This window comes from Catharus ustulatus, chromosome 6 (genome assembly GCF_009819885.2).
Source record: "Catharus ustulatus isolate bCatUst1 chromosome 6, bCatUst1.pri.v2, whole genome shotgun sequence".
Taxonomy (NCBI): Eukaryota; Metazoa; Chordata; class Aves; order Passeriformes; family Turdidae; genus Catharus; species Catharus ustulatus.
This window is the reverse complement of record NC_046226.1, coordinates 41,209,720-41,237,585: the sequence shown is the minus strand read 5'-3', so window position 1 is coordinate 41,237,585 and position 27,866 is coordinate 41,209,720. Positions and strand designations below refer to the sequence as shown.

Sequence of the window (27,866 nt, the reverse complement as noted above, 5' to 3'; positions counted from 1 at the left end):
AGACAGTCATGGCTTTTTCTTGCTAAGGACATGAACATCATCATATTTTGATAGGAAAAAGAAGCCCTGTGCCTTATAGTAATCCCTTTTGGTAACATCCTTCCTTTAAAATAATTTTTCTCCTCTGCCTTGTTTCCCTGAAGCCTGCAAAGTATCAGGAAAATTCTTAAAATATTGAAAATCATGGTCTGAGGAGGACAAGGTTGCCACAGCAACTGTCCAGTGTTCCTGAGATTTATTCCTGCATCTCTCAAAACCATCACGAATGCCACAAACTGCTGAGGCACTTGCTGCAAACAAAGCAGGACTATAGGCAAAGAGAACAGAAAAGAGCACCGAGCAGCCAGTTGTCGTAAAGGTGAGCTGTGTCAGGCTCAGGGAAAAAGTGGCAGGCATTTAGACTTTGTGTTAAATCCCCTCAGTGTCTGGAATGCCGTGCAAGCATATGGAGCGTTTCAGCACGCGACAGTATCTGACATGACTGTGGATAATGTCACTTGGCTTGTGCTGCAGATCCATGATCCACTCAGGAGGGTGACATTTATTCCATCCAGAAGGGAAATACTTCCAGAAATAGGAGGCCAAAGTTAGCTGCCTCCCTTTTGGTTTACTAAATAACAGCTTTCTGGGACAGAAGATGCCTGATAAAGATTTGCCAGCCAGAAGTGGTCAGCTTTTTCATGGGTTTGGGACTGGTCTCAGTATGGACTAATGAGCAGAGTTTTTGGGGGACAGGAGGCTTAGCACCTGCATTCCCCTTTTAGCCCTGGTTTTCTCATCTAATAAACAAAATTAATGTTGTTAAGTTATCAGTGCATGTAATTTCTGGGTCATCCGTTTAGAAAGGCAGACAATCAGTACCATATGGTTCCATTGTACTGCAATTAATACAGGGGAAAATACACCTGTGAGCTATCTGAGGGCTGCTTTTTAAAGGAACAGGATTTAAAAGAATTGCAGGCTATCAGATGTTTTAGTTCTGCATGCAGGATCTTCCTTTCTGAGCCAGCTGGTGCCTGTGTGTGAGAGGCTGTACGAAAGATCCAGATGTGATTACCTGCGGAACTTTCCTTGGGAAGGGGCCAAAGCGAGCGAGCAGTTCATGTTTCCAGCGGTGCAGTGTGCACATCTGCACCAGCTAAAACAGAGTGGTCTGTGGCCTGAAGCCATGCTGGCACTTCAAACACATAATCTAGCACTTTTCAGAACATTACAGCATTCACAATTGGTTTTGCTGTGGGACTTCTGGATTTCCATTCTGAATGTCTGTGCACGTGTGGGAGATTTTGCCTCCATATGATCTCATGTATTCTGTGCATACATTGTGCAAAGTTGCAAATATAAAACAGAAGGTAACAGTTGTATTAGTAGTTTTGTTGCAAAGCTGGTGTTATTTATTTAAAAATGTAGGGGGTTCAGTCCAGCCCTCTTTTTCCTCCTGTGTGAGACTGATGTGCTTTTATGCACACAGACTTTTGGTGGCAGAAATGTGTTCTTGCTAAAAGCAATCAGGATGGGATGGGACCCAGTTGCTCTGCTTGTGTCGGAAATTTAGGGTAGTTTTGGAGGCAGCTCTGATTCATTTAAACACTGTCACAAGCCTCACATGCTCTTAGTGTTACAAAAGCCAACCAGGTTAGTGTTTGGAGGTAAAGATGCCCCTAAGGGCTTTGCTCACTCAGCTGTGCTGAGGAATTAAATGCTCTGAGGCAGTGCCACAGCCTCCTTCACTCCGGTGTTGCGAGGCAAGGCAGTCGTGGCTGGTAAATGGGCCCACGTTACAGCGGCATTAGCATTTTAATGCAACTAAAGAGGAGGCAGATTGACTGTAATTTAGTATCCAGTTGCATGGCCTTGTGCAGGTCCCTCATCGCTGCTCCACAGGGGCCGATCACAGTCACTCAGGGCACTTCGGGATCTAATTGGATTACGGGCAGTAATGTGGCTGTGTCATAGCAACGATTCTGCTGCACAAGTGCTATGAAATTCCAGAACAATTAGTTATTTATGCAGGAGCAATAGTTACAGGATAACACATGGGGCTGACAGCTCGTGCCGTGGTCCAATTCTAAATCAAAAAGTGTTTCACCTTTTTTTCTGAAGCCACTGCAAGGGAATGAAACTACTCTGATCCAGCTTCCACGGAGATGTTTCTCCTCACCCTTCACTGTGAGAGCACTGACTTGACATAGAGACCCAGCAGGACATGACTTCTGTTTTCAGCTTCTCCTTTGTTTGAGCATATGGGCTGGCATGTGTTAAGTGTCTCTGGACCCTGAGTGCAGGGACTGGCAGTAGCTAGAAGCCCTTTAGAATCACAGCAGTTTTGAGGGGTTCATCTGGTGGCCCTTCCTGTCGTAGTCAACAGGGTGGATTTCTCACAAAGCCAGCCCTTGTTTCTCCATCCTGCACACCACTGATTTCTAGTTTCCCTTGCTGCCTGCTGTCTGTCCCAACCCATCTCTGTCCCATCCCTCTTTGCTCTGGAGCTCCAGCTGTCTCTCTTGCAGCTTGATACAGCAGGAGGGACATGTTTAGCTGCTTTTCCTCCCCCACAGCCAGCTCCTCAATGGGCTGCAATGCGAACGTGAGGAGAAGCCAATGCTCAGCAAGGAGAGTTGATGTGCTGGCTGTGGACAATGCACCAGGCACAGCTGGCCAGCCCAAGGATGAGGCTTAGCCTCAGCTGTTGCTCCAGCTCCCACTGTGTTTCCCCAGAGACTGTAATTAAAGGCATCAGCTTGCTGGAGTCACAGTTAGGCATGGTGGGTTTGTACTTTGTGCAATTCTCCCTAACGATAAAATCGTAGCTATTAACCAAAGAGAATCTGTTTGGCAGGGACTTCTTCCCCTTTAAGGCAAGAGAGTCAGGTGGAACATTGCTGCTGTTTGGCACTAAATGCAGTCTTTCATCCCTTCTGACACAGTACCTGCTGGTACCTACTGAAGCATTTAAACTCTTCTTCTCTGGGGTGCTGTAATTTCTTTAAAATATTGTGACTTATGATGGATAAAAAAATAAAATTCCTCTCCCACGCAGACCTCTGAGGGCTTGTGGGAATGTAATTATATGCACACACAGTAGGAGCAGGAATCCTATCATTCTGGTTATTTTCTTAATGATAGGTTTATATAGCACAGTGTCATCTCTGCTTTAAAGTTAGAACCATCTTCTCTTGGCAGCATCAATCCCAGGACAGTGGCATCACAGTGCAGGACAGCCAAAGAAATTATCTCTCAATCACACTTGCAAAACACAGGATGAAGTGTCCCTACACACCATAGAAATAGCGGTTGGTGTGGGCACTGGGCTCTGGCTGCCAAGCAGGGCTGTCCTAGATGTGCACTCTCTCCAGACCTGCTGAGCCTCCTGCAGCCCTCTCCCAGGCACACAGCACGCTCTGAGCTCTGACACTGGTGGAAAAGCTGTGCTGATCCCAAGCAGCCCTTGTACCCAGCATTGTAAAGCAGGGCAGTTCAGCCACTGCTCGGCTCATGCCTTCAGCACTTCACAGCAGAGACAGGTGGATTGGCAAAAGATGTTTGTACCCTCCAGATTTCAAAGGGGAAGCCATCCCTGCTCTTCATCTAGAGATGTAGGTTTACAGTGACAGAGGAAGGACACTAAATGTGAGGGATTAATGCAAAACAAAAGGTCTATGAATATTCATTGTATGTTTTATATTGTAATAGTTTCAGCCACCTTGAAACTCCTTGTTCACTTCCTGCCAACAACAAATGATAGACTTTTACTCACAGAAGTCTTAATGGCAGGCAATTTTCAAAGGCACGTTTACAAATGTTTGTGGGAAACAGATGTTAAATGCAGCCACTCCAGAAATCATGATGAAATGCTGGCAGTGAGAAAGCAGGGAGAGAGAGACCCAGGTGACTTATCCAGTGCCTCACAGGGAAGCAGCAGCTCCAGCAAAGCTGTGAGCATGCCAAAACCATTTCTGAAGGATGAGTGAGTGAGTTACAGTGCTGAGCCCTGCACATGTGAGTATTGGGCTCATGGCATGGGGTGCTCTTTGAAGGGCTATAGCTTGCCCCTTCCCCACAGGCCCTGCAATAGGGAGCTGGGGCTGTGTCAGGTAGGTGGAAAAAGCAATGTGGAGTGGGTGCCCTGAGAAGCAAGAGTCAAACGTGTGCCTGGCACGTTAGTCTGTAGTCTCACTTCGCCTTTGCCTAGTCCAAGGCTGTCATTAGCATTGTGTGGGCAGAAATTAAAACTTACTGAGAAAATTGTGGTTGTTACCTTGAGGACAGTCTGCACATGAACCCCTCTGCCTGCACCCATGTATCTAATGCTTTTGGGTGGACAGGGCTGTGGCTGTGCTGTCCCTCTCTGCTGGTACTTCCCAGGCAGTGACAATGAGGCAGAGGGAGAGGAAATAGTTTGCTCAACTTGGCGTGACAGCTGGCTGGAAGAACGAGGGATAGCACCCAGCATTTCATGCTGCTGCTCCTAACGACTGGGCTTCCCAAAGATGCATTCCATCTCCCTTCCTGCCTTTTCCATTTTCCCAGTAAATGGGCTGTAAAGTCACAGCAGATTAAAGTTTGTCTAAACCTCAATAAAATATTGAAGGTGCAGCTGGTATTAATCTAGTCCTCTTGTGGTATGAAGTGCATTTGTAATGGGACTATAGATTTACGTGTGGTCTGTGGGCATTAAAACACCCCAAAGATTGTTAAAGAGATTCTGAGGAATTGAATCCCTCACCGGGTATTAAAAGCTCTTCATTAGTGCTAATGTACACTAAATTAAGGTGGCAATTAGACTGAGCACGTTCATCAGGATGGTATGTTTTAATAAACTGCGTATTTAACATGATTGCATTTTATTGACTTCTTCGGTAATTGCATATTTTTCTCTTACAGGACAAGCTTGGATAGAAGGAGATACATGGGACACACAGACAATTAAACACTGGAAGAGACACTGTGTTTCAAGCCCCAAGATTAGTAAAGGTGAGTGCTGTTAATGGCTTCTCTTTCTGTATGCCAGGTGCTTTGCATCTCTGTTGGGGCAGCTTAAGGGTAGCTATGGTGTGCTGTGGGTGGTAAGAAATACACAACTCATCTGCCACTGTATCGCCAGGAAGGTGCTGCAGAAAGTCATCCTTCCTTATGAAACTGCCCCTAATCTCTGTTGTGTCTAGAGGTGCAGACTGTGTGAAAGTAATGCTCTTGAGAGGATCTCTAGAAGACCCTTCCTGTTAGATACGTTCTCTTAGGAGATCCCACCACTTTGGTGTAAAGTGGAATACTGCTTGCAGATAGTGAACACATAAATCCTCTTGTGGGAGGTGTACTTGGCAAGGGAGGCAAGGGAGGCATGCTGAGCTGAGTCTCCATGCCTGCAAGCCAAAGGATGGCCTGCCACGTTGCTGGGGAGAGGACACAATGGAACGATGCCGAGTGGTGGTGGTGCTTTGCCACTGGTGCAGCTTAGAGCTTCAGGGATGTTCCCAGTGACATCTTATCTGGGACAGCCTCTAGAAATCAATACATTTACTTGAAAGACAATCTAGTCCATATTTTTAAATGCCTTTAAAGGCTATCTGGCACTGATTCTGGAGAACTTCAAACACACCCTCTGCTTTTACTTGGTACATTGTGTATGGTTATGAAAGTAGGTATGAGCTGGCATCATTTCCTGCTCAAGCCACAGGCTAACATTTTGTAGGAAGTACTGCAGAACTGGTTCTTATGTTTTAGAGGAAGCAACAGTTCAGCATCAGTTCAGTGGACAAGTTCTTCGTGCATGTTGACAGCATAGATATTTATGTTGAAAGAAGATATACATGGATCATGTGATAGAAGAACAGCGACTGAAAAAGTGATTTGCATGAGGGCAAGAGGACTGTAGACATCTCTCTCCATCTCAGTTATCCTGTGGTTTTTATCAAGTATTTGGGTATTATTTATCAAGTTTTTAATCAAGTTTTTTGTCAAGTGGGGAGACTGTGATGAGCAATCGGTCAATCTGTCTAAATTTCTATACTGTCTGTGGTGGCCTGTAAGGGATGGGCAAGAAAAATGGTTCACACAGTTGCTTTCAGTAGAGGGTAGGAGTGATAAAATACAGAAGATGTGAGGATTGAAGCTGGTGAAGATAACGTGCTACTGACAGTTCTGACAAACTGGCACATCCATGAGATGCTCTTGTTCCATTTGCCACCAGGTAACTCAGACACATCTTGGGCAGCTGTTTTGAAAAGTCTTTTTACCAAGGAGAGTCATCAAACACTGGAAGAGGTGTCCAGGGAGACTGGGGAATCTCAGTCCTTGGAGATATTAAGACCTTAACTAATGTGACCCCAAGTAGCATGCTCTAACTTTGAAGTTGGATCAGATTTGGAATTGGTCCAGGTTGGAGGCAGTGGGTGCTTGTACTCAGTGACATCCAGAGGTCCTGTCCAATCTAATTTTTTCAGTGATTCCTTCTTCAAAGCAAAGGTAAAGAAGCAATCTAAGTGAATCCATGGCTTTCAATCCAATGTTAAAGGGATATGGGGATTGAGGGAAATGTCAGTGGCAGCAAAGAGAAAATTGGAGGCCTTTTGGAGGGGTGTGGTTGGGCAGCTGCCTTCAGAAATGTGAAGGTCAAGGCAGCTGCAAGGCATGCAAAGCAAATGACAGAAGGAAGGAAGTGGCTGGAGAACAAAAAAATGCATTATCTTAAAAAACTAGACTTTATTTCTAACTGACTATAGCAGCTGGGCTGTGTTCCCTGGCTACACTGCTGGGGACTTTTAGCCTCCCCATCCCTTTGCAAGATAAAATTCATGGGGATACAGGGGAAAGAGAAATGTAGAATAATGTGCCTAAGAAAAAGCTGAACATTTATAGCTACATTTCAGACAAAAACAAATGCATTTCATATGTCTCACAGGTCTGAGATGGGACAAGCCAGGGAGAGCATCTGTCAGCCTCTGTCTTCTGCAGTTCTGACTGTTAATGTTTGCTTAGCATTAAATGTCTCCTGCAGAGAAGAACTTAATCTCTCACAGATTTGGGGCCTGGAGGAGGGGAGTGAAGGTATTTTTAAAAGGTAGATTAAGACATATGCATTCAGTTTTTATCACACTTGTATCAGTGTGCTGTAGGAGTAACTCAGATAATTTGTTCTTTGTGTGTATGGCTTAAAAAGAAAAGCAGAAGAAAAGCCCTTCTGTATGGGTCAGGACTGTCCTTTAATGTCAGATATTTTAGCCATGAATCCTGTCATCAGGGACTCCAGGTACCTTCAGCTGATTAGCAAGGCAGTAGTTGGAACAAATGCATTCATAATTATGTTATTTGTAAGTACTATTATTTGCATTTTGCTTGCACTGTTTGTAAACAGCATTACTTACATACTCCTCAAAGTCCACTTGCACCAATGTGAACATGAACTAGATGGTGTGATGTGCTAGAGTGCCCAGGCTGTAAAACCAAACAGTTTTCAGTGCCTCATAGGAGATCATGCTTTTGGTTGATTTGCCGTGTTTGAATCAGTGCAATCACAGGATCCAAATGGTGGACTTGCATGAGCTGTTTGGAAATCTGGATACCCAGCAGGAACTGGAAAGTGTGTGTTGTGCTGATATGTGTAGGTCTCTCCAAGTTGTAAGTTCCACCAGCGCAACATTTGCTCAGCGCTCCTGTTTCTCAGATCAGATCAGTGGGCTGGCATTTTTTGGAGGCTTGCATTGAGTTCTTCTGATGTGGAAACTCTGATATGGTTTGTTCTTGGCTTTCCCAGCCCAGAGCTCGCATTGTTGCCACTGAGTTCCATTTGCACATCCTGAGTGGAAGAAGTTCTGAATCTGAAAGCCCCAGCGGGTGTGGTCTTGATTTAAAGCACAGCAGGATGAGTAAGGTTGCTCACAGTTACTGCTTTGCTGTGAGAAGTGTAGTGGGTTTAGGAAATACAAAACTCAGACCAGTACCACTGCTGGGGACAATTTCTTGCCCAAGCTAAGAAGGGAGCCCTTGTTTACCAAAGCTCATTGTGCATGTGTTCGTGCTGCTCCCAGGTTATTGTGACTGGTTCTGCACAGTGAAGTTTCCAGGATTTGATTGCTCAAAAGGTTTACAATCTCCCTTCCCTACTTATGCCTGGAAAACATTTTCCTGGAAAACATCTCCTGCCTGGATGGGCAGGCAGGAGAGATGCAAAGAATCATAGCCTATGTTTGTCTTTAAAAATAAAAGTAGACCTGTATTCAGCTCGCTCACCTTACAGAGGAAGCAGTCCCAGACATGGAAAGAAAAGTAAGGCAGGAGCATGGTTTATCAACACTACAAAGCAGCAAGACAGTGGTCGGCTTAGGAGCTGCTACTTTTTAGACCACAGGCATTGTTTTTCATGTGGGTGCCTGTAGTGGGGTGTGTGAATGATGTATAGTGTCACAACAAGGCTAAGGTGTTTTGGGCTTTGTTCCTTTTTTGTTGTTGTTGTTTGTTTTCACAAAGTCTGCTATAATATGGATCACACGGGTGAGTGCTCAAGGCAGCAGGACTTCAAAATTTCTGAGATACCTTTAAGACTTTGGCTAATACACTAAAATTTAGCCATCCCTTGTTTCATTGGAGCTGAATTTTTAGTGTGGTGATGGGAACATATAGGTGACACTAATTGTGAGGCTCCTGAAATCCCAGTACCCTATCGATTTGTCTGTATTTTCATATGCCTCTCTAGGGTCCAACTCATGTATTAGTGGAGCTGAAGGCTCACCTTTCCCATGAAACTGAAGAATTCTCTGCCCAGCTCCTTAGCCTTTTGGACTTCAAGATCCATTTCTGTGTCAGATTTGCAGACATGGCTTTAAACAGTGTCAGGAAGCTGTGGGCATTTCCTGCAGGCCCTCATCAGAGCTCTTGTCTATCCCATCTCCTGCAACCACTGTCTTGTCTTGGAATTTGTCTGGGCAGAACAATTTTATATCGGGGTATAAGAAAATAAACTTCGTAAAGAAAAAATACTGCCCTGGTTCCCAGGTTTAGATTCAGGTTTCTGTTTCTCCAGAAGTAAGCTGGATTTTCTCAGGATTCCTCTTGCAAAGGGGATTCCCTGGCAGTACCCAGCCAGCAGAGGCACGCTGCTCTCCTGCTCCAGGTACAGGAAGCTGCAGAGGGAAAGCAATGATTGTCCACACCAGTTGTGTCTCAGCCTGCTTTGTCTCAAAGAAGGAACTGATTTGATTTTAAATCAAGCAAAAGCAGTATACCAAACACACACTGTGTAACAAAAATCTGGCTCTTACCTCAGGCAGCCCCGTGCTGGGAGCTCTGCTTGCCATGGGTTTTCTCAGCTCTTTGGCTAAAGCAGAGCAGTTCCTATGGTCACAGAGGAAAGCACTTTGTGAGGCTCTACAGCACTCACAGATTTTGTGGTTTAACAAAAACAATGGAGTGAAAGGCAGTTTTACTTCTGGCCTGGTGAAAATCTTGGATAGTTTCAGTTTTTTTCTTTTAAGTGAATTAAATGGACTTTGCTAACATAGCATATCATTAGCTACATGTCTGTTAGGGAATGGCATTTGCAGCGGAAAAAGGGAATGAGATGCATTAAGAAGCATGTGGGCTTTGGAAAGGCTCCTCTGGGGAGCCAAGCAAACCTGTGCCTCTGTGTTTGCAAATGTACAGCTCCATCTGTGCACAGTGCCACAGCTGCATTGTTTCAGTGGAAGTTTTACTATTTCATGTATTTATTTGTCTGCCCCTCTAGGGTACTTGGTGATATACTAGCATATTGGGACACATAGGCACTTCGTTAAACAGCAAGCAGGAACTTTCCTCCAGTGTAGCCTCACCTGGTCAGGATTTATTGCTGCTCTTCCAACAGAAGCACTGGCCAAGCAGTTCGTTGTCTAAATCAGACACTGAGTTTCAGAACTGGTTAAGATTCCTTAGCAGATTTTCCTGGCCTCAAAAGCTTTCCAACATTGATGCATGGGTTCTTGCAAAAGACCTGTGCAGGGTGGGGCATGGAGCAGCAGGATTTCACTGGCACAGGAACATCTCACACTGCCTGGCAAGCAGGTGTGCCCCAGGTTGAGTAACCCTGTGAGGACATCCTCCTTGGGACCTGCCATTGGGCACTGCTGTCCTTCCAAGCCCAAATGTCTACAAGTTTCCCTGAAGCTGCTGTCCATGTTTGTGTGGTGCTCATTCTGTAGAGGAAGCTTGTATGAACACAGTTGTCCCAAATGCTTTCTGTGTGTCTTCTAACTGGGCACAGCTTGTTCTGGTTCCTGTTTCAATATAACCCTGTCTCAGCATGGAATAGACAGGTACATCCAGTGATTCTTACACCTGACAAGCTTTAAGGAGTGGGGAAAAATATTTCTTCATGTGCAGAGGGATATTTTTTCCCCCATATCTCACTCTGCAAGTAAAGCTAGACCTTTCCTCTCCTGCAACCTTCCCCTTCACTTCCGTGCTCACCTTCAGACCTTAAAGAATGCAAAGGGACCGAGCAGCAATCATTATCTCTTACCAGCCTGTGCTGTGTTCCCTGTTCAGGCAAGAAAAGAGCTTTTCTATATAATGAACTCCACAGGGTCTTGGAGGAAATACAAATAGATTGGAGGTAGGACTGTCTCATTCCAATAAAAATGAGCCTGCTAAGAAAGTGCTGCTGTTTTGCAGGAGGAATTGGACAAAGGACCCTGAAGACCATGGAGGGAGACTGTCTGAGCTGCATGAAATACCTGATGTTTCTTTTCAATTTCTTTATATTTGTAAGTATTTGGAATTCATTCTCTTTTCTGGATCCTTCTGTTTCCAGCAGCCTGCTGTTGCCCAGCAGGATAGGCTATAGAGTGGTAAAGTTCCCACAATACAGAATATCCTCTCTGCTTTGCACTAGCAATCACTGAGCATTTTGCAGCATCCAAAGATGCTCAGACATTCAGCGAGGCATCACAGTGGTCAATGTTGTCTGAGTTATTGCTGTCCTTGGCAGGGGAAACCACAGGGAAAGCTGTAACTAATGGTGCACATGGTTCATCCTTGAATGGCAGAAGAAAATGTTTTCCAGTCCTGGGTGCCCTGCTGGGGTTTTCACTCAGAAGCAGTCCTTTTCCTACCACATGTGGAGTCATTCTTAGCTGGTTTTGGTTTTGAAAGGAAGGCTGGGAGTGCCCGGTCACCCAGGCCTCTGTGGCAGGTACAGTTCACGTGAGCCCCTTTACTGGGCTGTCCCCTACGGATGGGGCGGCAGATCGAGACCCTTTTGCAGTATGGAGGGAGGGAACAGATGGTAGAATGATGTGTCAAGAAAGAAAGGTGCTTTTGCTGCAAATGATTAATTTATTGAGCAAGAGATACTAAGAGCTGCATGTCAGAAGGCACAGCAGCGAATATGTGCCTTGGAGCAGCACAATTTCTCCAAATTAACATCTGTGATCAAAAGATAACAATGAATCCAGGTTTTGTGCAGCAGTTGTTTCCTGTTGACCTGTCTCCCTCTCTCTCCTGCCCTTGTGCTGTGACAGCTGGGAGGAGCATGCCTGCTGGGACTCGGGATCTGGGTCATTGTGGATCCCACAGGCTTTCGAGAGATCGTGGCTGCCAACCCGCTGCTCTTCACGGGAGCGTACATCATGCTGGCCATGGGGGCACTGCTCTTCCTGCTGGGCTTCCTGGGCTGCTGCGGGGCCATCCGTGAGAACAAATGCCTCCTGCTCTTTGTAAGTGCCCTTGCCATTTCTGTTGGCCTCTGTTGGCTTCCTGTAGGGATGACTGGGTAGATGATGCCGAGATAAGCACAGGAATGGGTGTTTGTTGTTACAACCATTATTCCTTCCAATGATAACTAGGCTTAGGATACTTTTACACACTGCTAGAAATACAGATAATTTGCTTTTTCACCTATATAGATTTGAGCCCAGTCTGGGAGTGTATTTTGTCCTTTTAAAACTTTCATTCTAATTGACTCCATTTGGTTGTTTGGTCTTTTTTTACATTTATAAAGTGACCAAAAATGGTCCTTTCTTTGCTACTCAAAACCCACTGTTCCACTCGTAGATTCATTCCTTGGGGATTCACAACAAAGGAGGGAACACTGGAGCACAACCCCTGTGTGAGGGAGGCCCCCAGGCCCCCATGCCAGCAGAAATGCCCAGCCCAGAACTGCATCACAGCAGGCATTGCTGTCATTGCTGCTCTCAACAGCTGGTCACTCCCTGATACAGCCTACTCTGCTCCTAAAATTAACCAGATTTGTTATCTTTGGACAAGTTTTCCCCTGAATTACAGGATTAAATTTCAGTCCATGGTGGTCATCAGTAATTACAAAGAGCTAAAATAAATCACTTTTGCCCTTGAACCCCACTTCTCCCAAGTTCTGATACTGAAGGATTTCCAGAAATTATCTCCTACCAGAAGGCATTGCCAGTATTTCCAGTATTTTTTTTTTTTTTTTTTTTTTTTTTTTTTGTGAAATGTGATCTTTTGTTTCTCCCAATGGGTCTGGTGGCACTTGGGGTTTATTGTGGGCTTTGGCTTACTTTTTTTTTTTTATTTTTTAAATCTTGATCTTACTGTATTTTGTTAGGATTGTGTCTTACACAGCTACTTCATGGTTCAAAAGAGGCTTGTCTCTAACTTTAAACAGGACAGCAAAGTCCTCTTTCTTGAATGCAAATCCATCTTTTCCTAGAGATGAGTGTGATTTCACTGAGATAAAATCTCTCTGGCACTTGGTTCCCCTATGCCTTGAGTTCACAGCCTGCAAATGAGAGCCCTTTTGGAGAAGCCACTCTGGGTTTGATTTCTAGTGATTCATTGCAGAAGGAAATCCAAAAACAAATGTATCATCTGTGATGCCTGTGGAGATCTGCCCAGAGGGATCTAAGAAAATGGAAAGGATGAGACCCAGTGAGCCTGAAGCTGCTTCAAAGCCTGCCCTTGTCAGATAAGAAATTAAAAGTGAAGTTTGATGAGAAATGTTGTTGTAAGTGAATGGGAGAGTAATATTTTCAGTCTGCTGCATACAGTCTGGTGACCTGACTGGAGAAAGGGAGCTCTGGGCCATGTCCTTTCCTGATTTAACATCATTTACAGGTTTGAATATCTCTCCATGTGTTTTACTTATATTCCAATACACTCAATTTTGTGGTTATTACTTTTCCTACTCCCAGAGATAGTTCTGAACCCTGCTGCTTTATTTATTTACCTTTATTATTATTATTTTAAAGGAAATGCAAGAAAAATAAGAACTGGAAGTAATGCTCTAGACTAGGAAAAACTCTAAAAGTAATTACTGGATAGGGAATCATTGTTCTATTTTGATCAGCCAGATCTTCAAGTGCTTTTTGTATGAAGACCAACTCAGCTAAACAGCTATCTCCTGTTCAGGAGTGTGAAGCACTCGGATGAGGACCTGTGCTGATATCAAGGGAGAAGAAATATGTTTCTAACTTCTCTTTTGAAACCACACCAGCTGATGTTAAAATCGACTGATCTGAAAACATCTGTGAAACCCAAAGTCTGATAGGAGTCAGTTTTAGGCATTGAATAGGCAAAAGATTCATGACTGTATGCCAGAGAGGCTGGGAACACTTGCAAAACAGAGAGCGTAAGTCATTGTGGGGGTGGTACCTGGGGAGAAGTTGCTAGATCAAATCAAGTCCACTTACAAAGTTGTTAAAGAATTGATGAGCCAGAGAGCTGCTTGAGTGAGATTTCACAGTGATGCATAATGTATGTCTGAAGCTTTTAGTCCAAATGTAAACAGAAGATAGAAGGGACAAGACAGATGCATGTTCTCTAGGTTCTGGTTTCAGTGTGCAAGGATTTTTATTTTTCACTAAGCTGCTCATCTTTTGGTAAAAAATAACCCCATCACTATGGAACCCAACATGTTGCATTAAGCCCAAGGCTGTGAGGCACTTCTAGATTTCGTGGCATTTGGACCTGGCTTACAAAAAAAGGGAACAAACAGTGGTCTGCAAAGCAGACACTGAATAACTTGTCCTGAAGGTCCTCTGACTGCAGAACAACACTGGAAAGATCAGAATCCAAAGTACTATTGGTACAACATTGCACCAAGGGATTGAATTCAGCTTTGTTAGAAGAGCAGCCCATGTTAGCTTCATTTGGCTTAGTTTCAGATGCAGAAATCCTGTTTTGCACTCCTGTAAAATGGATGCAGTAAAGCCTCAAACTTCCCAGCGTGAAAATGCAGGTCCTTCGAGTTAACGACAGTTGATGCTCTTTTTGGAATAGCAGTTCTGAAACTGGGACACTGGATGAGTTATGAAAAATAAACATGAAGCATTAATTTGTGGAAACTTCTGATAGACCACTTCTGTGAAACCTCCTGTAACCATCACCTGGAGCTGAGGCACGATTTTTGACCAGTATGAGAGATCTCATTTCTCAGGACGTTCACCTTGGATGTGGGGAGTATCTGTGCTCAAATGTCAAGAATCAAGCTTGAATTTGAATGTGAGGTTGCTGTGTCCCATGCATTAACCAGCTGGCTCCTTTGTGCTCTCACATATCAGCAATCAATTTAATTTTTGGAAGGAAAACACGTTAAACAGATTTTGACTCTCCTTCAAATGCAGAAAGGGAACAAGTTCTAAAACACTGATGATCCATCTTTTTCTCATCAACCCTAATGGCTGATGTGTTTTTTTTTCTCCTGTAACTTACAAATCTGTAATGCAGAGTGCACAATATAAGTGTAAATCAGTTTGGGAGTGATAATGAAGCTTATCACAGATAATCTGGGAATGACTGCTTCCACTTCTGCACAGACCTGTGCTGGAGCTTGGGTGAACATGTGCCCCCCAGTAATCAGTAAATGAAATGCAATTAGCAGGGTGATGGGATTAATCACTTGATCACCACCTTAGACCTTAGTGACTATGCTGAGATCCCTTGATGGATGATGATGTGAATTTGCAAAGTGCTGTTCATTCTCATCACTTGTTCTTTGCCCTCCTGTGGTGAAATTAAAACAGTCTCTGAGCAAGAAAAAAAAGAAGCCGCACAGAAAACTCCAGCAGTAAGAATAAATTAGAGAGTTAACTGGTTCAGCAAAATCAAGCAACAGCATGCTATTAAAATCCAAAATCTCTGCTCATCTGACTTTTCTTGTTTTGTCATTTGAGCCCAGACTCCTTTTGTTTCTACTGCAGAAGCAGGATGACAAGTGTGAGAGGATGGTGCATGTGCTTTTCCAGTCGGGAAAAATCACTTACAGCTCTGATAATTGACAACAAAACAACATTTTGCCCATCCCAAGCAGATAGTCTGAATTCTCTCTCCATTACTGAAGTGCACAATGCACAGCCTTCCAGACACTGCTTATAAATCATTGCTTGGGGATCACAGTATTACTTCTGGCGCTGTCTGCCTGTTTTCTGTTTCAGAGAGACCTTCTATAAACTTCTCACACATACACAAAAAAAATTTTTCCGGATTTCTCTTGTGTTTATTTTTACTTGTTGCTTCATCTATCTTCATTGGTAACATGTACCAAGTTTATTGCCCTCCAAATGATGTGCTCTTACAGGATTCTTCATTCACTTTTACCTTTCTCAATCAATACCAAAATCTAAAGTAATGTCTTAACATTTACTCAGTTCTGTAAAATAATCTCGAAGTCTGTGGGCAAATTCTTGGGCTGTTTGAATTTTAGACAGGCTGATTCAAATGGTAATTTCTCTTCATGCCAATAAGAACGTACAAAATGTCCACCTAGTTCAGACTTTTGGCTACTCAAGTCCATGATTTGTCTACAAGAACAGAAATAAATGCCATTTTGGGAGAGAGTGTGAATCTAGCCACTTCCTGCTCCATTCCTATAGCTATTCCTTAGCACCAAGGTTCATTGTTTTAAGGATGTTAAAAGGCACATCCCTGTCTGTTCATTTTACTGTGTCATAATGACTGAAGCAGCATCAAATGAGCAGGAGGCATCAGTGTCACTGAGAACTGGTCACAAGAAAGGGCAGCATCTGCAGTGGAGGCCTGCAGGAACCCCATCACTCATCCTGGGCTGGAAACCCTCCCAAGTACCTGAGTGCTCTGGGTAGACAAGGTCCCAGGGCACTCTCACACAGGATGTCAGGCTCTAGGGATGACCCCCTTAAGTGCATCTGATTTACTTCTGGGGGATGGGGGTGAAGGCACAGTGGGTCACTCGGGCTTGGTAACCTCACTGAAAAAAGGTGCCTTTGGTAAGACTGAAACTTTTAAATTGAAGCAGCAGAAGGTTGCAAAGGCAACAGGATGAAATACAGCTTAGATTGAACAGCCATGTGCCTCCCTGTTTTGCTTTCTTCCCTTTTCCTAAAGTTAGGATGACATAAGTGTTAAGAGTTTTACTTCAACCTGGAGGCCTGTTTCCCTTTTCCTATCACTTAATGTGCAGGCTGTGCTTTCTGTCAAGTCTGCAGCATGCCCTTATCTTAAGGTTGTGAATATGCACACTTTGGATACCATACAAGACAGGATGATACTTGCATAATCAAATTAAATTATTATGGTCTGTTATCAACTTTCTGTAGAGGTCCTGTGTAGTTAGTACTTAACTCAGTGCATCCCCATTGTGTGGAGGGAATATTAACCAAGGCTAGTTTTGTCCTGAAATTAAAACAGTCCATTTTAGGTCATAGGTATAAATATTTGAGGGTATATCCCACTTCTTCCTTCCACACAAAATAAGATGTGATTATATTACAGCAAAATGGTGTTTGTATTGCAAACAAAGGTATGTGTGCATTTACATGTGATTCCTATACTTGTGTCTGGACAGTTTAACCTGTGTGAGCATGTCCACAATTACATAACTTTTCCATCAAAGTAGGCTTTACTGTTTTGACCTGGTGCAGCTTTATCAGGGGATATTATGGGTTCTGTAACCTTATACACTTTTACTCATTAGAACCAGGCAAAAGTGTCACAAACTCCCATGTTCTGTGATGAGCTCAGAGAGGGAATGTGTGTGCTTCAAGTGACTGTCGCATATGACTCCTTAATTGTCAGGGGGAAAACAAAGTTTCTCTTTGGTGATTAGCAAACCCCTGTATTCCTACTGCCTATTGCACACATTTAATGCTATGTTTGTGGTTTTTATTTTATCTCTTCCAGTTCTTCATGTTTATTTTGTTAATCTTCCTGGCGGAGCTTTCAGCTGCAATCCTGGCTTTTATATTCAGAGAAAATGTAAGTATCCAAAGGTGGGCAATCTCTGGACCCCAGCGGGGTTATACACAGCTGGAACAGGGTGTTAGGTGGTGGCTGATTTGTCTGTACAGTGGTTGTTTCAAATATCAGCAGACCTCGTTGGTTACTGCCCTGTCTGCAGAACTGGCAGCACGTCAGGGAATGCTAGCTAACCTGGCTAGTGCAGGATGGAGAGTTTATGGGGACACACTTATTCCTGAAGCTTTTAGAGTCTTTTAAAGTCTTCCTGACTCTCTTGCAGCCAAACCAGCTGCACATTCCATCAGAGAAAAGTTTTATAATAAAGTCACACTGTGATTAACAGCAACTATTTTTCTTTTTCAATATAACATGTGTTTAATATTAATAGTTGAAAACTCCTGTTTTCCAGAGCCAGTGCTTGCTCTGCAGTGCAAAAAATCTCTTACGAATCTTCTAATCATATTCACTCTTGATCTTCCATGTTCTGTTGCTCACCAGACTCCTACCAATGCTGCTTGTAAGATATCCCCCATGACCTGCCCTAAGAAAATCTCCCCCCACTTATTGTCCTGCATAGTTTTGTCCCTCTCTCCAAAACTTTGTATGATGTAGCCTTTCTCTATTCTTCTGCAATTAATATTATTATATGGCCATCATCCCTCCCCTGCACTAGTGGTAAATTTTACTACAGTAGTAGTAACCACAGTGTCATTTCTTTCTCTAAACAGCACTGGTCTGTGGAATTTTTTTCCTGTTCACACATGTGCAAAGGAGAGTCTGACTGAAGTAGGTCCATCCTTCTCTGAGTGATGGCTGTGAAAAAACATTGGCTGGTAGAGGTGGTAATTAGTGACTGTTAGTATTTATTTTGCATGTTTTGCCTCTTCCAGTAGCAAGAGAACATGCAGCACATTTGCTATGCTGAATGTGAGAGAAATGTGGCATGAGCAAAGAAGGGCCATGTATAATGAGGATTTTCTTAAACCAGAATATACTTTTAATTTTATTCATTTTAAAAAGCTTTTGATAGAAAAGAATCAAAACTTGGGAAGCTCACAGCAGGAGAGTGTGGTATTTGTATAGGATGGGCTTGAGGGGAGGTAGTGAGAGGACTTTTTCCTGTTTATGAGCTGACCTTTGCCTCAGATCTGAAGGCAGTGGGGAAGGGATGGCGCTCTGCACACAGAATGGGTGCCCCATTCCAGTTTAGGCTTTGAGACCATGCCCTTATGGAAACACCTATAAACATATTGCAGTATGGGAGGGGTCTGGTGTCTTCTGGCCATTCCAGCTCTGCTGTTAGGAGGTTTTAGAGAATTCCTTTGGTTCAGCAGGAGGAGCAGACTGCACCTGCAGAAACTGCCCTGCAGACCCAGGTATGTGCTTTGTGACAGAGACAGAACATTGTCCCCAGGGAGCAGGGGCTGGGCAAGCACTGTCAGCTGATGGCTCCTACCTCCCCCATCTCTGTAGGAAACTGGTAAAAGGTACAAGGAACTGCCCAGGCTTGCTGCAAGTCTTGGGTGCAGGGTGACTGCACTTCTGATGCGTCCTCCTCACTTACAGCTCGCTGCTGGGCAAAGCATCTGTACCTTCCACTCCCTTGGGAGCCGTGGAACATGTCAGGTCATGTTATCTTGCTAGATAAGATCATAGTGGTTATTTTAGACTTCTGTGGCATCTGGGAGTGCTTTGTGAGATCGAACTTGAAGGGGAGCAAACTTCTATCTTTCTTGAGCTCGTCTCCTTGTTTGTATCACCAGTTTCCCACCCTGTCAGAATGATTGACAGGAAGGGCTTAAATGGGAGGGAATGAAGAATGTCAGATCTCAGCAGAGCTGGAGATGGCTCTATGCAGAAGTCAAACTTGATCTGCAGGTTCTGTTAGTTTGTTCTCTCCTCAGATTTCTTCTGGAAAAAATAGCCCTTGTTTTGGTCTTGCTGTATTTTGTGGTAGTAACTTGTCTGACTTGGACAAAACTACTTGTGGCCAATTTTGCTGACACCTTTGGGTTAGGGTGATCTACATGGATGGGCAGAGGTGGTCTATCATTGATCCCATGGTGGGAAGAATTCTTCACAGTAGCAATTTAAGGTCAAGATCAGAGGTGCTTTTCTGTTCCTTAAGAAATAAATTACTTTCAGGTTATGTGGTGGCAAAACCACACTTTGCCAATCTAAATTTCTTCAAGGCTTACCAAGCAGGATTCTGTGGTGATTGCTGCACCAGACCTTTTGGCTGTGGCCTCTCTGGATATGTAAAATGAGACTAAAGATACACTTTATCTGTTCACTTTACAGATAATGTTCTGTGCAGCTTTCTCTTGTATAGTTTTACATTCAAACCAGCTCCCAAACACTCAATGGGGTTAAATTATTAACAGCTAAGGCAGTGAGAGAACTCAAGAGACAAAAACAGGGAAGAAAAGAGATGTTTTCTGCTGAGATTTGACATGAGAGGAAGAGTCAGTGAAGCAGAACAAGGTGGTGGGGTAAGTGGAGGTGGTGTTCACAAAGGTGAGCTACTGTGACCTCCACTTCTAAAGAGCTATTTAAAAGCAGTCTCTGAAGAGGAAGGCTGCTGTTAATTAGTTGTAGGATTACCAGAGTTTCTCTTCCTTAGAAAAGGAAGTTTTGGGGGTGGAGAACCCTTTATCATCTAGAAGATCCCCCATAAAAGAATGACTTTCATGAACACTAGAGGAGATTGTGAAAGAGCAATAGGAATTGCTCTTTATATGCCCTTCGGAGATCTGGATGGGAAAAACCCTGGAGGGATATTTGATTCTTAGTGATCTGTCTCAGCAAGCAGGAAAGCAGGATGGTAGGAACAGATGAGTCCAGTGGCAGGGCTTTGGATGGAGTCTGGATGTTTGGATTTTTAGCCCCAGTTCTTAATAAGCAAGGCACCTTGGGCACTGATGCCTCTATTTCCTCAGACATAAGGCAGAAGCGAAACAACATGAGCCTTCCTCAGCTGAGCAGAGGTCTCTCAGATGGAAGGCACTACAGCAGTGGAAGTGCAGCACTGGTGACTGCACCTCCATTCCCTGCACTGTGCCAGACACACCACAATGCTCCAGGATGATGTAGATGGGTAGGAGTGTGTCCTGTTTCCCAAGCAGACACCATGAAGGCAGCTTCTTGCACAGCATTCCGTATCCTTGAGCACAGCGCCGCAGGAGAAGGCTGTGACCTTCCTGGGCAGTGCCAGCATGCTTGGGTTGTACAGAAATGCCCTCCTTTTTCTAAACCCCTTTATCTGGCTGCACTGATCCCAGCAGAGCTATTTTTTGAACCAGTGTGACAAAACAGTGTCACTTCTTTCACTGCCGTGTAAATGTATGCATGCATGTGCTGCATTGGAGGCGCCCCGCCCAAAACACAGCTGAACAGCTCCTTATTGTTCATGGCTGTGCCTGCCACAACTGTGCTGTCAAAGTGTGTGTGAAGCTCGTGTTTATCAGTAGGTCTTTTGCTCACTTCTGAGTGGTTCTAGCCATAAAAATCCAATGTGCACCAACCTCATCAGGCTGGTACTAGACGAGGGCCATGGGCATGGCAATAGGACTGTCTTATTTTATCCTCCTTTGTCAGCAATTCTTAAAAGAAGAATTTTTTTTTTTTGGCCCCATTCTTCTGAACTTGAGATGCTCAGGATAAGCAGTTTAAGACCAACAAAATGGAATCAGTTATTTTCCTGGCAAATGTACTCTTCCAGCACTAGGCTTTGTTTTAGGCCAAGTGTTGTAAAAATCACACACAAACTCTGAACAATTTCCTCTGGGATTGCTCCTGTCAAAATAAAGGTTTCACTTTATATTTAAATTACTCCTTTGTTTTAGACCTCAACAAAGGCAGCCAGCTGGGATTATCACCAGTGGTAATATCAATTTCAAAGTCTGTGCTTCAGGAACAGACGAGCATCAAAAAAATGTGCTGCTGTCTGCACAGTGGATGCTGCATGGATAAAGTACTCAGAGAAAGGGAAGCAGAGGAGAACACTGAGGACATATTTCAGCACCTTCTAACCTCACCTTCTCTCAGGGCACCAAATTCCCAAAGGAAAAATGCCATGTCTTCTGGTATTTTAATATTCAAAGCAATGACTTAATATCTGTCCCAAAACAGTAATTTATGAATTTGACAGCATAACTAATTAAAGATAGTGAGATCATGCTAACTGCATGATTCAAGTATTTGTGACAAAGTTTTGCCCAGTGCTGATGCAGTAATTACCTTTGGCCTTTGTTTGTATTTGTAAAAGAGAAGCCAATATTAGGTGGTATCCAGGGTATTTTTAACTCACTAAGCCTTTTTTTGTGTCCCTAAATTGTGATACAAATGAAACAAACAATTTTGTTCTTGTGCTTTTGTGCCCACCCATAGAGCTCATACATATGCATGTGTATGTGAGATATTTCACGTTGCATATCAAGAACCTGAAACCAGCTTGTAGCAGTCTCTGTTACTGCGTCAGCAGTGCTGTATGAACAACGGGGGAAATAAAAAGGGTATTTTTTCAGGCAGCTTAATTCCTGATCCAACAAATATGAAACATCACGGCAGGGCTGTAGCCAGCCAAGTCCAGCCTCCTTCACTGTGGCTTTTGCAGTGGCAGATTTGCCTGTGTGGATCACAAATCACAACATATTTTGGAGAAGGGACCACACAAGTCCAGATCTATTGGGAACATGAAAGAGGATTTCTTGAACTTTTTGTCCTGAAGTGATAGAAAGGCAGGCAGCAAGATTTAACTGGGATGTTCAGTTTAACAAGATTGTTAGGATGGTATGTTTACTATTGTTCCAGAGAGTCATCCTAAGTAAATGTAATTTCAAGGTGTCTAATGACTCGAGAAGGCTCTGAAACAAATTGTTTGTGCACTTTTTCTGTTTTACTGTAAATATAAAAAGGGGTAAATGAAATTCCAATAATTTATATTGTTGACCTTTGGAGAAATGTTTGCATTATCTAAACACAAATATAAATAGTTGTTTTTTTTTTCTTCATGTATGCAGGTTAGTTTAGATAATCAAAAGCATTGTCAAGAAAATGGTGCTTTTTTCTGATTCATTAGCTGACTTGACTAGTTCCTATTCATTACATTTTTTAAAATTCTTTTTCATTTCGAGGAAGTTTTGTGTTGAGGCTTCATTCTGCTTTCTCACACATTGAAGTAAATTCAGAGCAGTTCCCCTGTTGTTAGTAGGAAGTTAACTGGTTTGACTGAAAAGTGGAGGGAAAATCATGCTTTGCCTGCAGACCTCATGAATCAGCAAGTGAAAATACAGTTTGGGTGTGGATTTGACAATCTTTCTAAAATCTGGTTTAGGCCTGTTTCAATTTACTAAAATACTTTCAAGTAGTGCTGAAAATTTTAAAAACCAATAAAACAACAAACATTAAAACCAACCAACATTTAAGTAAATGTTACTTTGGAAGTATGGATATAGTTTAGTCCCTGATTTTAATGACTGACAGTTTTATTCAACAAGTACCCTTCATCCTCTACATTGATATGGCTCAGCCAATGGCTTTTCACATTTCTCCTCTGAGGTTTGCGAAAAATAGAATGAAGCCAAAAAACCAAAGAACCCTCAGCATTCACAGGGAAGGGAGCTTTGGGAAATGTTTGGGAAAGGTGTTGGCAGTAGCCTTTACATTTCCCTGTCTGTGCGTTTCAGCTGACCAGAGAGTTTTTCACCAAGGAGCTGAAGAAGCATTACCAGAGGAACAACGACACGGATGTCTTCTCTGCCACCTGGAACTCTGTCATGATCACAGTAAGTCAGACCACACCAGTCCTATTCTACCCACCATTCAGTGGCCACCAACACATTGCTCAGCCCACACCCTCAGCTCTGCCAGGCTCAGCCTGCTTCAGCCATCCTGCCATGTCCAGCCTAGTGCCAGGGCTTGTAGTTGAAGGGAGTGAGACTTTGGCTGGCAGTCAGTCCTTCTCAAATGGAGCTGCCACCCATCTTGAGAGAGATACTCCTAGTGGCTGCATCAGGGTCACCTGATTTGCCAAAGCCTGAGGCATTGGAGTACCCTTAGTTTTCAAATATTGGGCACAGAGAGCAGTGGAGGTGTCTGCAACTCGGTATCACCGCAAAGGCTCGGGGCCTTTCACCTTGCAGACTGCTTCAGAATTATTCCCAGCCAACAGCAGCCAAAAGCTGGCACTAACTAATGTTTTGTTGTTAACAGAAGCTTAGGCAGGAGTGTGCCTAATGATACATTTTCACTATAGAAATATTAGCCATCAAAATTGACTCTGTTATTGCACCCCTAATTGGGCAGGCTACAGGTTGACAATGACTGCAGTCACTGGAACTTACCACAAGAAGTTCAATCTGTGTGTGTGTGTGTACATGTGTTAGTGCTCTGTACACCCTATGGTGTATCCCTTCAGGAGTGAAAAGCAGGACGTCAGCTTCTGCAGATGAAAAGTCAATTTTAATCTTAAAAGGAAAGGATGATTGCTGCCCTTCATGCTGATTCGGGACTTTAATAAAGACATTTCCTTTTGCTGACTGAAAGGAGACGGAGTCAGAGTATGACTTGAATCCTTAAAAAGCATCTGACCAGAATCCTAAAGAGGGACCTTACTCAAATCACCTAGCAGTGCCTTTGAGCAGCAACAATGCTGGCCAGTAGCTATGGGGAGAAAGGGTGGTTGGGAGCCTGGATTGTACTACTGGGTGATCTCAAGCAAGTCATTCTGGATATGCCCCAAAGCCCTGTGTAGTTTGCACCAATGTTCCCAGTAGTACCTTAGAATCTACAGCAGGACATAGAAACAGTGGGACTTCATAAGGACTTCAGTGAAACAGAAGCTCCAAGGTACAAGTACAACCCACTTCTTTGGAAACAATGGTTGTTTTGTCTCTGCTTTGACTAAAGCTTCGATCCCTATGAGAATAAGTCTTAGATTTCTCACATCTGCTTTCAGGGAAAGGTGTCAATTCTGTCTTTCTTCTCTGTGCCTCTCCCCAGTTTGCCTGCTGTGGAGTGAACGGACCAGAAGATTTTGAAGCTATTCCTCACCTTCCATACTCCGCTTTGGAAAAGGCAACAGCGACACCGGAGGCTTGTTGCCAGCGAGAGCTCCAGAGCCGGGAAGGGATGTTTGTCAACAAGGAAGCTTGTCTATCAGGCAATGAGAGGTTTCAGAACAGGCAGGTAAGGGAGGCCAAACGCTAGGAAAAAGAGCTTCACAGTGGGCAGACAAATGGCTGCAGCAGTCATGGGTACCTAGTGAAAGTGGCAGGTCCTGACTCTGCCTCACATCCTAACTCCCTCCTGCTGACAGCTTCTGAAGTGATGGCATATGGGTAATTTTGAAAATCTCCTTTCCTTGCATGCATTGCTAAGTCCATGTTGTGCTGTATCGTCAGAAATGTGAAGATTTTCCTAAGGGGTTGAGAGTTAAGATGGAAATTTAGATCAAGTTCTGTTGTGTTTATGAAGGTTAGAAGTAACCTCTGAGAAGTTAATTAGCAAGCCAGCAGAGGGCCAGGTAGGATGGAATAGAGTTGACTCTTACTGGATGCAGGAGTGGTTTCAATTTAGTTCACAAAGACTCCTAATCAATATATACAATCAAAATATCAAGGGTTAAACAGCCACTGCAAACCATGTCTGTTTTCTAAGGAAGAGAAGTATTGGAAAGCTGAATTTCTCTGCTTCTTTACTGTAGAAAAAGGGCATTTCTTATAGCTGTCTTCCAGTACCTACAGGGAGTCTACAAGAAAGCTGGAGAGGGACTTTACAAGGGCATGTAACAATAGGACAAGGAGGAATGGCCTTAAACTGAAAGAGAGTAGTTTTAGTGTAGATATTGCAGAAGAAATGATTGACTGTGACGGTGGTGAGATGCTGGAAAAGGTTGTCCGGAGAAGTTGTGGATGCCTCATCATTAGAAATGTTCATGGCCAGGTTGGATGGGGCTTTGAGCATCCTGGTCTCGTGGCAAGTGTTTGACTGTAGCAGAGGGGTTGGAACTAGGTGGTCTTTAAGGTCCTGCCCAACCCAAACCATTCTGTAGTTCCAGTCTATGATTCTTTTGCCAGGCCTTTTGACTTGGCAATATTTTACAATACTGGACTATGACAATACAGTTCATCCCATTGATGCTGGGCCAAGTTTCCTTCCAATATCACCAAGACATGATGTTTAAGAAACTTTCCAGCAAAGTTCCCAACTGTGTTCGCTTCAGCATTAGTTAAACCAGCTGAGCTCTGTACTGACCTAGGTACAAGCCTCCTTCTCCCTCCAGACTAGGCAGTGGTCCTCTTTTCAGCACTTAAGAGCAGATTGAGAAAGAGAGGAAAGGATTTTGGAAGCAGCATGTGAACTGTTCCCTGACTGGCAGCTGGAAATGGTTGGCAAAGGCACTCTGGGTGAGAGATCATAGCAGACAGCACCATGCTGCTTCTGCCAGGTCTGATTGCTGGGAATAGATGGGGAGGAGAGAGATGACAGCCAGCAGGGAGGGAAAGAGAAATGCATTGTGAGAAAGAGGGTTAAAGTTTTCCCTGAGTGGTGATGCTGAAGCTTACCACTCCCATGGACAGGGAAGGTTTCCTGCAAGCCCATCTCACCAGAGTGTTGGTGGAAGAGGCTGTATTTACAGCAACTGTCATCAAGCACTTCTGTAAATTAGGAGAGAAAATCCCAGGCATCTGAGAGCTGAATTGAGGCATTGCTGGAGTGAAGTCAAGCTCTTGGGCCACCATACTGGTAGGGCAGTGCTGACCACACTTGTGCTCACTCCTATCTGTAGCCAGCTGAGCAGAGCATGCTGGAGGCTGGGTTAAGGTTGGAAGTCTGGCAAGCACAAAAATTATTGTTGGTGGGCTGGATGCTTTTCTCTGAAAATTTGGCTGAAACACGACTGGAAGAGAGCTGATGCTGAGTGGTCTCATGTTGACAGGAGCATGGTTTTAACATCTCAGTTACTGCCCCAGCAGTCTGGGTTCCCTGGTGTGACCTGGTGAGTGGATCTTCTCCATGCCCTCCCTCACTCTCTACCAGTTGTTCATCACTCACAGTGAGCAGGGTCTGGCATGGACACAGGTGCATAACTATTGTGCTGTCTTTGCAGTTCCAACACTTTCATTATGGGTGGAAGGAAAAAAAAACGAGGTGATTGAAACATCCTAGCAGTATAGATAGGATTAAAATGTACGTGTGAAGTATATTCTCAGTGGAGAGGAAGCCACTTTTCATACAGGACAAACCCCAATCTACTTTTCTCTTTATGTGTCAGCTGTTTGCAGAAATTTCCCAGTGGGTTGAAATTTTAGGCTGGGAAAATTGAAGCCAGGATAAGCTGGTGATTTCCAGAAATACCCTGAAACCTTTGCAGGAAGATTTACCTGCTGCTAATTGTATTAGCAATAATAAATTTAATTAAGGGTGATGGTGGCTATGCTTTGTAAGTGGAATAATTGCCATAGTGCAGGTCCCTGAGTTCTGAATGAAATTCTTCTATAGTGAGATGAGCAGGGGTTCAGCCAGCCTCTTTTGGGGGAAAGCACAGGGAAAAGGTCCTGGACTGATAAAGAGATGCTGGCTGTGAGAGATGAATCAAGAATCTCCTGCCTTGGCTTTAAATAAATCATCATTTTCTCTAGCCAGTCTGAGATGTCGGTCACAGAGAGTGTCCTTCCTTCCCTCTGTGCTGAAGTCTCTGCCCTTTGCAGACAGGGCTCCTCTCTGTGCTGCTCCTCTCTGCCCTGCAGGAACTCACAGTTCCTCAGGGTCAGTGAGGGGTGTGAACCCCTCCCACCACACTACAGCAATACCTCCCCTCCCCAGCACTGTCCTGTGCACCTCTCTCTGCCTCCTGTGCCTGGGCTGGGTGAGGTGGTGAGAGACAACTGTGCTTGTGGTGCCAGGCTCTGAGAGCACCTCGTGTCCTTGCGAGGGCTCTGCTGTGAGAACAACACAATGTGTGCTCAGGTTTGTCTCACCATGTTTTGTCTTTCCTAGGGCTGCTACACCGTGATCCTGAACTCCTTTGAGACGTACGTGTACCTGGCAGGAGCTCTTGCCATCGGAGTGCTGGCTATTGAGGTACTTACTGTGGTCTGACTGGGACAGAAGCAGTGTCAGTAAGGTGCCAGCAGCAGGGCAAGCAGGCAGGTGCTCCCTCTTGCCAGGCTATCAACTTGTGCTTTTCATTGCCTGGAAAGAGGCTCCTTGATCCTTTGACACAAAGGGCAGGGAAATAGCCGATGCCACACGCCTGCAGTGCCACCTCGTGCTGGGCTGCACAGAGCTGTGCCACAGCGGCTTTGGGGACCCTGTGCTCTCCACGGGCCCTGCACAGTCACTGCTCCCAGTGCCACAGTGCCCTGGCCAGCTGAGTAATCTCTCACTTGGTTAATGTGCACAACCCCTGCCTGTGCTTTAAAACCTTCTGTTTAGAGACTGAAACTATCGTCCTGCATTAGTAACCACTTCTTCGGTGATGTCTCTGAGGAACAGACATCCACCAGACATGGTTTTAGCCCAGAAATTACGTCTCTGTGGCATTGCAGGGAAAGGCTTGGTGCTTTAAAAGCCCCCCATCTTGTGCAAAGGAGAGAGATCTGTGCAGAGAGGCACAGCAACCTCCCAGAAAGGCTGTGCTGTGCCCATGCCCGGTGATGTGGGACTGTGGATCCTGCGCCCCTGTGACACCAAGGGCAGTT

At 44.2% G+C, this 27,866-nt stretch overlaps 1 protein-coding gene across 3 annotated transcripts in view; it reads left to right on the top strand.

Moving 5' to 3' along the window:
- The window catches only part of TSPAN18 (tetraspanin 18), a 121,208-nt gene that overhangs the window by 89,486 nt on the left and 3,856 nt on the right, over nt 1-27,866 (top strand). For all 3 annotated transcript variants that reach the window (XM_033062033.2, XM_033062035.2, XM_033062034.2), the window contains exons 3-9: nt 4,885-4,974; nt 10,645-10,736; nt 11,493-11,687; nt 17,104-17,178; nt 22,848-22,946; nt 24,163-24,348; nt 27,163-27,246. In XM_033062033.2, coding sequence (XP_032917924.1) covers nt 10,674-10,736; nt 11,493-11,687; nt 17,104-17,178; nt 22,848-22,946; nt 24,163-24,348; nt 27,163-27,246 — 702 coding nt within the window. In that variant the 5' untranslated portion in view covers nt 4,885-4,974; nt 10,645-10,673. The remainder of the gene's footprint in view (nt 1-4,884; nt 4,975-10,644; nt 10,737-11,492; nt 11,688-17,103; nt 17,179-22,847; nt 22,947-24,162; nt 24,349-27,162; nt 27,247-27,866) is intronic.